Consider the following 9,747-nt stretch of genomic DNA (forward strand, 5'->3'; position numbering starts at 1 on the left):
CCCAAAAAAAGGCCGCCCAGGAGAGGGTCTCCATCCCCTGAGGGGAGGGCGACGTAGCCCATTCCTCAGGGGTCGGAACCCCGTGTGGGGAAGGGAGATGTCCTGCCCCCACACAGCCGGCTGAAGTGGGCTGAGCGGGTGGGAGTGCCCCTCGCTGAAGGCCTTACCTGCCGACTCCGGCCCCCCGGCCCCGGGAAAAGGCGGCCCCGGCCGGAGGGGAAGGAGGGGGAGAGGCAAAGGCGGCGACGGAGCTCAGCCCCTCCGGTGCTCCGCGGGCCAAGTGGGCGCGGGGCGCGCCCCCGCCGCGCTCGGGGGCTGCGGGACGGGGTCTTGGAATCACAGAATCTTAGAATCCGGAGGGTTCGAAGAGACCTTCAAGATCATCCAGTCTGACCATCAAGCCAGCACTACTACGAAACCGCATCACCCAGCGGCAAATGCCTTTTCCAACACCTTCAGGGATGGTGACTCCACCACCTCCCTGGGCACCTATTCCAATGCCTGACCGCACGGACAATGAAAAGAATTTTTCTAATATCTAATCTGAATCTCCCGTGTCTCAAGGCCGTTTCCAAGACCAACCCCCTCCTCACTACAACATCGTTTCAGGGAGTTGAAGAGAACGATGAGGGGCTGAGCATCCTCCAGACTAAACAAACCCAGCTCAGCCATTCCTCGTAAAATATATTTTCTAGACCCATCACGAGCCTTGTTGCCCTTTGCTGGGAAAGAGGAGGACACATCTGAGTCCCCAGCTGGGATAATGTGGGGACCTCAACACCATAATTCAGGTGCCCCTCCCCACCAAAAATTACCCCTGGTGCAAAATCCATGTGAATAAAGTGACGACGTCCACAGGGTGCCATTATTTTGGAGCTCCCACACCTGCTTCCCCACCAGAGGGATGGACAGGCGGCTGCCACGCTGCTGTAGGTGTTTCCATCTCTAGGGCCGGTCCTCTCCATCCCTGCTGGACACTAAGCTACCACCAGGCCTTTGCCATCAGCAAAGTGTTTATAGAAAAAGAGGCATTTCTGGAAAGTAAATTAAGAACAGAAACTATCAGTGGCCTCTCAATTCCTTGTCAAAAGCATACACGATTTATCCAGAGTCCTCTCAGGACTCTCCTTGCCACATACATGGCTTGAACTGCATGAAGATTCTTTTGACATCTGAAATGAGACTCTTATTTCAGTCACCCTGTTTAAAAAGAAAAAAAGCTTTATTCCAACACATCTATGACAAAACTGCTTTGAGGAAATTACAGTCATCCCACACAGACATACATCCCTCCTTTAAATGCAAAACCCAAACACCATGTTTTTTCCCCAGACTGCGCAGTTAGAACCTGTTTTAAATGACACTTCTCAGTACACCCCAGTTGAACAGCGTTTTATGGATCAGAATTTTAGCATTTACCATAAAGCTACAAATCAGGTACTTTCTGCTGTAGCTTTTCTCACAAAAAGCAATTAAATTTGATTATTCCTGGACTGCAGGGTGCACTGGAGCAAGGCTGAGGATCCCAGCAGATATTTCTGTCCTTAACATAAAAGAGGAGGAAAAGCCACAGGCCAGCTCACCAAACATGCCTGCGAAGGGACAACATCAAATTCATAGTTTGAAACCGCATTTCCGCCAGTACAAGCTGCATTTTCCACTTTAAATATTCACAGGCCAGTGTTTTCCCCAGATTTCACATTTGCTTCTTGCTTCATACATTCCAAGACTTCTTCATCTCCTTTTTCAATTTTTTTCTCAGCAGACTGGGAGCTGGGGAAGGAGAAGCCATTTAACCTGGAGCCCTGGAGCAGATGTCGAGCACTCCACTTGCAGGCTCACAAAGCCAGGACATGGGTGAAATACGTGAGCAGAGAGGCCATCAGCCTCTTAGATGCTGCGGTGATCCTCTGCCTTTCCTACATCCTCTTCCAAATTGCTCTGAGGTCCAAATCGCCACCCCCACCATTCCCAGTCATGTTTTTCTGCTTCCAGGCTGGTGCTGCCATACAGTTGATTCAGGATCATTGACCCAAGCAGGTGGGGTTTTTTTGTTTCAGGGCTTTTAGGACAAAAAGGAAGGGGGTTGAGCTTTTTGTTGGCCTCTTCACAGAGCAGCAGAGATTTCTCTTTGCATAGGTCTCCCTCACAGGATTCTGCTACAGGCTGGTGTGGCAGAGCAGTTTAATGCAGAACAACCAGAAACAACACATGGTGAAGCACTGACCCATAATGCAATTAGCAGCCTTCCCCAGAAGCATTTTTCAATACCCTGGGGCACTCAGAATTTGCTGACTGTTTGATTTGTGCTGCCCCAAATTCCTGACATTGCTTAAGCAAACCACAGGACCAGGAACTAAGTGATTCTGTCTTCCCATCCTTTTTATAAGGCTACTGCCTTTGTTTTTCTTAGGGGAAAAAAAGAATCAATTTCTTTCTCATCTCTGTCTTCCTGATCAGAGGAACACCAGTTTAAATCTCAGCTCCCAAGCGAGAGGGATTTGTTAATTTGACAATACTCTATCCAAACACTAAGAGTTCAACAAACTCCAAGATGAGCACACAGATTTTATTTCATTTACAATGATTCAATTAGCAGCCAGCTAAGGAATTCTGAGAATTTTCTGGGTGTGAACACACTGGCTCACAGAGATTTGCTGTTCGTAATCCAGACGTGACCCTGGCAAGCAGAGATGTGCAAAAAAACTCCCCCACACTACACCTAGTCCAGCCAAGGTGAAGGGCACTGCTCATCCAGCACTGGGCTGGACGACAGCTTGCATCCATCACCTGAGAGAAGATAAATGCTGCTGTCACACAGGCTCCTGAGCTCCATCCATCACTGCTCAGCCAGGTTAGCTTTTGTTTGTTTGTTTGGAGTTGGTTTTGTTTAAAAAAAAAGTGGGTATTAAAGCTCACATACCAAACCACCTGATAATGAGAACTATCAGACATGGTGCACCAAAGAAACGCTCTGATTTGATCCTGACAGAGCTCTGTGAATAGGTTTGGTCTCTCCCAACAAATAAAGGCATCCCAAAAACATCCTCTACCCTACACAGCCCCTCTGAGCCCACAGGGAGGTTCTGCAGCACACACTGAGCACAGACCAAAAGCCATCACCTCCCTGCTCCCCTGCCTTCAGCTTTACTGCCTGAGGGACAACTGTGTCCAGTTTCCAGAATATTCTGCCTTGGATAGTACTCAGCTAGGGAGGCAGCACTCAAAGCAACTATAAATGCATTTTGGAATTGATGGAAGGAGGTGTAATTTTGTATCTTGGGAGTGATCTGGAAATAGCATTCCCTATGTCTGGGAAGCAAAGTGCATTAATAAAGGTCCTGGAGCAGGAAACGTGTCTTCTCTGTGTGAAGGGCTCTGGCAGTAGACAGCACTCATTGCTTTATCAGATATTACTGCTTGGCTGTCTGTGGGAAACAGGCACAGACTCATTTGTCACAGTCCTGTTCCCCCCTGAGTCACAAAGCTCTGACTGAAGGACTCCCCATGTTCAGGGCTTTTTTCCTGTTTCCAACTGCGCTCCCAGTTCTGGGTCTGTCTGTAATGTTTAACAGATTGGCTGCATGAGCTCTGGCACAGACATGGGGTTATCTCCAACCAGCCTCCCAACAAGGAGACGAGAGGTTTGTGGGAATACCTGGAGTGTGACAGGTCCTGCACAGACAGATGGCTCGAGGTGGATATCAGGGCAAGGGTTTGGACAAACACTGCCCTGAAACAAAAACGGGCTGTGGTGCCTCTTGTTTGGTACACAGATTCCTTCTGCTTTACTGTGTGTGGGCAGCTCTGTCCTGCAAAGTCTGTGTAACATCCTGTTCACCTCCATCACCTGATGTTTACAGGTGTGGTTTGCCCTTTGACTGGCCTTTAGAAAAAAGTGGTTGGACTGCAGAGTGGAATCATGTCATTGTAGGGAATTTGAACAGCTACACAATCCGTCACAGACCCTAGCTAGTGCCCTATTCCTCCTTGTCCTACCGACTGGGTCCCAGTGTGATTTGCCATTTGCCTCACCAAGCTGCAGGTTCTTTCCGAAGAGCACACAGGCACCATACTCTGTGCAGGCATTTAGTGAGCACAGGAAGGGCTGACTTGGTCACTGTACAGCAACTTTGCAGATTAAAGCAGAATTCAGTGTATGAGAGCAGGTCCTGTGCTTTGCATGCACAACTGCGGGCTGTAAAGAAAGATTTCGTACCAGCCTTGGCCCATACACTAAGCAGGAGCTGGGAGAGGTGCAGGGAGAATCAGCAAAGTACAACCAGCAGAGAGCATCCTATATCCTCCCAATTTGGTGCCAACCAGGACCAGCCCTGGATCAGCAAGAGCAGATTAACACTTGTGCTGGGAGTGGGACCTTCACCCAGCTGCTACACCAAAAAAAGGCTGAGCCTTACCTAGGTGTTTACCCCACTTCCTGACACTATTACTAACATCTCCTTCACAGAGAAGCTTTTTACAAGTACCTCTCCTCTAACTCACTGTATTATTTCCTGTCTCATTGCAGTAAGCTCTGGAAGAGGTTCTGCTCTCAGACCTCTGTGCACTGTCTTTGGCCTCATCAAACAAGTCAATTCCCCAAGTTCAAGAGTGGGACACTTAAAAATTTTACTCACCAGAAAAGTCTCACCAGAAGAGCTCTCCTTAATGAGAATTTCCTCACCTGCTGCAGTGTCCCTCCCATTCATTTGCATTCACTATCCTGCTGCTGGTACTTTCAAGGCTGTCTTAGCTCCCACTCCTTCCTCTTTCCTCTTAACTATTCTGAGCCCAGTTTTTATCTCCATGCTGTCATCCAGGTCCCAGGGAGAAAATACTTTCTCCTCTTAAGTTACTGCTTGCCACGTCCTCCTTGGCTGGTTTCCTCCCTGACATCTCTGCAGCTTCTCCCACCTCCAGAGTCACCTGCAGTAGTCTCCCCTCCAAAGCAAGGCAGCAACAGCTGCTTCTGGTGAGATCCCTGACTTAAATGCTTGCTAAAGACTTGCTTGTTCTCTCAGCTAAATCTCTCCATGCACAGCCTGGCCCACACACACCTCAGTGCCTGAACCCCGAACACGCAGTGGCTCTGCCCATCCCAGCCCACTGTTTGTAGGAGCGGGACTGTCAGATCGGCCCCTCTGCAGGACCAATGAGGCCTCACACCAGCAGGGCAGCGGGTTCAGCACCTTTCTCAATGACTGCAAATACTGGGGGGTTCAGGCTGTTCCACCCATCCCATGGCATCTGAAAGAGCCTTGAGAGCAAAGCTGCGTCAGAGTGGGGCACAGCTGCCAAGCAGCCATTCAGCCTTGTTGGATTGTCTGTTGGAAAGTATTTCCCCCTTTTTTTCATTCAGGCTTTTCTAGATAAGCATATGGCAAATGGAAATATCAGAAAGAATGAACTGCCTCCTAGTTGGGAATGAGGGACTGACAATTATCCCTGTGATAATGAGATAATCTGAATATGAGGGAACTTGATACAATGGGAGATTTATCTTGGAACCAGTCCCTTGGCAGCCTGGCCTGTATTGCTGTCAGCACTGTTTCCCATTGCACAAAGGGCAGGGATCAGACCTGGGATGACAGATCCATCTCTATCTCAAGCTCATCCTGCTCTGTTACCTACGGCTTTTCAAGTGGTAATTCCTTAGATTTGCCAGACACTCTGCTTCACTTAAATCACGTTGTCCCATGGGAATTTGTACCCACCTTGGATCTCCAAATGACCCAGAAAATTGCTTTCTTTCCTATCACAAACCAGGTCAGTATTTCAAATCCTGACTTTCAAGGCTGCCAGGGTGAGGAGAGAGGCAAGACAGGAGTCCAAGGCCTTGGTCCAACACTCACGGAGACTCTTGTCGCAAGGAATTACGTGGATTCTGCAAACAGATAAGGAAAACCAGAAAGAGCAAACGTGGATCTGCACAACCTTGACATGGCAATCGATGCTGTAGTTTACCTCCAGGAGCAAGTAAATAGCTCCAGAGTTACGTGCTGCATAGCAAACATTGCAGTTTTATCTGCATGACAGGCAGCAATTTGTGGCAAAGGTTAAATCTCTCTGTTCACTCAAGCTTGACATATGATGGCCATACTACATTCCGTGTTCTCAGCGGGTTTGTGCATGAATGTAAGGTTAAGTGCATGTGTGCCTTTAGGATCACGACCTTCATTCAATATTGCATGGCCCAGCAGGCCCGTAATTAATCCCCAACACGTTCAAGTGACAGCTCTCACTCGTAACGTCATCCATGCAGAACAGTGAGGTACGTGTAAATTCCTACGTTCCAGCTGGGAGTCAGAGATTTTCCAGCCACTGCAGCAGGGAGGCTCCAAGGCAGGTTTCTGACAGGATGAACAGGACAATTGGTAGATTGGACTATTTTACAGATAAATTGTGTAGGGCAGGAGAATGAGGTGTGATACAGCCACTGCTCGTTCAGCTGCTGAGGATGCTGTGCTATCATTCCCTGTTACCTGACCAACATTTTCTACTCACGAAAATGTAGGTTTCAAAGGCTGCTGAAGCCTGTGAAGAAAATCCCCACCACTTTCATCCTGGACAGTTTGCAAACATGAAACTTGACCAGACTCAGCTCAGCCACTTGCTCTTCTTCCTCCTCCCAATCACTGGTTTTCAAATGTACCCAAAGGTCTGAAACCCAATAATAAACCATAACCATGGTCTGGCAATCAGATCCATGTACCCCAGGCAAGTCCTCACACCCAGGTCATGTCCTGTTTGCCTCACTCATAGAGCTGCTGTTAATACCAGTGGGTTTTTTTCCAAATTCTAGGTATTTAATCTTTTTATCTACTTGTTCTCTTACCAAAGAGGAACCTGCTCGGTCAGGTTGGATCAAGTGTTTTATCCCACAGGCAACACAACAGGCTGGGAATGTTTTACACAAGTTTATTGGGGATTAATATTCATTCACCACCAGCATAAAATATCAGATCTCTGCTATTTAAGGGCTGGAAACACGTCAAACACAGAGACAAGCATTGCTCAAGTTATGCTGTACATCAAATCTGAGTAACAGCATGACCACTGATTTGTCCTGCCTGAGGAGAGAAAAGATGAGTGTCTTACTCACTATTCCATTCCCTACAAACATACATACAGCCATTGCATTTAACCCTTTTTCTATAAAGGATCCATAAACAAGAGTCAAAAGGCACAAGGAGTAAAATGCTGCTACTTTGACCCACCTTGCTGCAGCTCTGGAGAGTTCTTCCATTCCCACTGTGTGTTAAATCATAACATATTTGAGATACCTCCAAAACATGAAATCACACCTTGTTAGCATGTGCAGCCCTTCACAGTCCCCAGTCCCATGATTTGAGCTCTGAAATCAGGGAAATTGCAGAGAAAAGAACGGCCCCTTCCACACCAGAGCCCGCTCAGACCCTTGGGACCTCCACTTCTGAAGCAGACCTGGACTTGCGCCGGCTGGTCAGGCTGCCCAGGACCGACTCCTCGCTGAAGGCCCCTTCGAAGGTCGACAGGATGGACTGGCGAAACTTCTCCTTGAAATCCGGCCCCACAAAGACGTACAGGATGGGGTTGATGCAGCTGTTGAAGAAAGCAAGGCTGGAAACCAAGGGGATCCCTATGTAAAGGGCCAATTTCATCTCATGGCTGGAAGAGTTTTTGGATATTTCCAGCAAGGAGAAGACATGATAGGGGAAATAACAAAGGAAAAATGAGACTGTGACAGCAATGATGATTCTGTAGGGCTTTGCAGAGTTGGCCAACTGCCTTCTTTTCAGCTTGACAGCGACAACGCTGTAGCAGATGAGAATCACCATGAAGGGGATGAGGAACCCACATAAGAATCGCGTGATGATCATCACTTTGTGCCGCATCCTCCACAGCTGGCGTGTTGCCTCAGACGTGTAGTCATCGGACAGCGCAAAATTATTGTAACAACTGGTGACGTTCCTGGAACTGACCACAGTGTCCCGAAAGACAAGGTACGGGGAGCTGAGCAGGAGAGCCAGGACCCACGTCCCCAGTGCGACCCTGGCTGCCAGCTCCGGGCTCCTGCGGTTGTGAGACCAGACGGGAAAGGCCACGGAAATGCAGCGGTCAATGCTGATGACCGTCAGGAGGAAGACACTGGCAAACATGTTGAGGAAGGCGATGGTGCTGTTCAGCTTGCACAGGAGCTTCCCAAACGGCCAGTGGAAGCCCAGGGCAGTGTAGGCAATGCTGAGGGGCAGGAAAAAGGTAAAGATGAAGTCAGCAATAGCCAGGTTGAGGAACCAGACGGAATTCACCGTCTTCTTCATCTTGAAGCCTGCAATCCAGATGACGAGGCCATTCCCTGTCACCCCCAGCAAACAGGCAATGCTGTACACCACCATGGAGAGGATGTGCATGGTCTTCTGGAGGCCAGAGTAGTAGTCATGGTCAGTGGCATTCTCAGGCTGCTCTGTGGGGCAGCTGGCAGAGAAGAGCGAAGGGGAAGAAGAGGTGCTGTCCATCACTAGCAAGCCAAGACCTGAAATCACAACAGCACTGTTGTCTGCAGCTCCTACGGCTCAAGAGGGGTGAAAATCTTTGCAAGCAACTGTGCATAAAATGTGTATGAAAAGCAAGATTAGATAAATTCATTTATAATTGATATAAAGTCTTTTTCTACAGCATGCGCAGCTGCACCTTGCAGAAACCACCTTGACCAGAGAAACCAGCCCCAGTTTTGCTCTTGGTGTTGGTGCTGTCAGAACACCACCTTCATCCAACTACCCACAGCAGCAACCCATCATGGGCCAGCAGCAGAACCACGGAAACCCAGATCCCCCACTTTGACAAGTCCTCTTTGGATGACCAGTAACGAATTATGACAACAAAAACTAGCTAGACTAGTAACGTTGATGTTAACAGACTATTTTTTCACCAAGCCCATTCCAGGGAGGTGAACTCTAAGTGCAGAACACCCAAGCTGTATCCAAGTGTAACCATTGTCCGTTTACCCACCCACTACCCTCTTGGTGAGCACGCCCATCTCATGTCTCCGGCTCATCCCAGCACTTGCCTTGGCAGCAGGACTCACGGCGGTGCTCCTTGGCTGCTCTGCCCACATCTGGTGGTCTCACCTCCTGGCTGACTCCCCTTCTGCTGCTCCTCTCCAGGGTGACTCACCCTGCCTCGCCCCATTTTCCCATGGCTTGGGATCACGAGGAATTTAGTAGGATCACTTATTCTCTAATCTTCTTCCTCAATTTGTGGTGTGTTGATTTAACCCCTGAAGCCCCAGAGGGTGCAAGGTTCCCTGAGGCCGGTTGGCCAAGCCCACCCACTAACTCAGACTTGGAGAATGAAGAAAACACGGCCCCTCTCCTGCCTGCACCATTCATCCCCCTGGCAGCTCTCCCTCCTGAGCATCCGGAAATACCTCCGGGTCACCGGGGCTGCCCTGCCGCGAGCGGGGACAGGGCCCGCTCTGCTCCCCACACCAGCAGCACCGTGCCCAACCTGTGCCATGGCCTGGCACACCAGCTTTCCTGGATCCAGGGTCTTGGCTGGGGGGTCTTGGGGTGCCTAGAAGTGCCCCCTGCCCGGTGCAGGGTGTGGGGGAGTCCCATCCTTTGGCCCATGGGAGGAATCGCGGGACAGTGGGAACACCGCAGGGCTGGGGGAGAAGCACTTGCGGGTGCACGGCGGGCAGGGCTGGAGCTGTGGGTGAAGGCAGAGGAGGGGTGACGGCAGAGGGGTGACAGCAGCGGGCCCCCGCCC

General features: G+C 49.6%; 2 protein-coding genes across 6 annotated transcripts in view; both read right to left on the reverse strand.

Moving 5' to 3' along the window:
- PRPSAP2 (phosphoribosyl pyrophosphate synthetase associated protein 2) overlaps positions 1-299 on the reverse strand; it is a 14,811-nt gene extending 14,512 nt beyond the window's left edge. For all 3 annotated transcript variants that reach the window (XM_017734053.1, XM_017734052.1, XM_008633423.2), the window contains exon 1: positions 168-299. The gene's annotated coding sequence lies outside the window, so the exon portion shown is untranslated. The remainder of the gene's footprint in view (positions 1-167) is intronic.
- Positions 300-1,203: 904 nt separating this feature from the next.
- LOC103615553 (chemokine-like receptor 1) overlaps positions 1,204-9,747 on the reverse strand; it is a 10,403-nt gene continuing 1,859 nt past the window's right edge. Inside the window, exons 1-3 of one of the 3 annotated variants that reach the window (XR_001861984.1) lie at positions 9,047-9,737; positions 7,218-8,512; positions 1,204-7,070 (exon numbers count right to left, since the gene is read on the reverse strand). Coding sequence is in view for 2 of the 3 variants with exons in the window: in XM_017734054.1 (XP_017589543.1) it covers positions 7,410-8,495 (1,086 nt within the window). In the remaining variant the exon portion in view is untranslated. Of the gene's footprint in view, positions 8,513-9,046; positions 9,738-9,747 lie in introns of those variants that run through there. The other 2 variants (XM_017734054.1, XM_017734055.1) reach the window with 2 other exon arrangements.

Source organism: Corvus brachyrhynchos, unplaced genomic scaffold (genome assembly GCF_000691975.1).
Source record: "Corvus brachyrhynchos isolate BGI_N302 unplaced genomic scaffold, ASM69197v1 scaffold5, whole genome shotgun sequence".
Classification (NCBI taxonomy): domain Eukaryota; kingdom Metazoa; phylum Chordata; class Aves; order Passeriformes; family Corvidae; genus Corvus; species Corvus brachyrhynchos.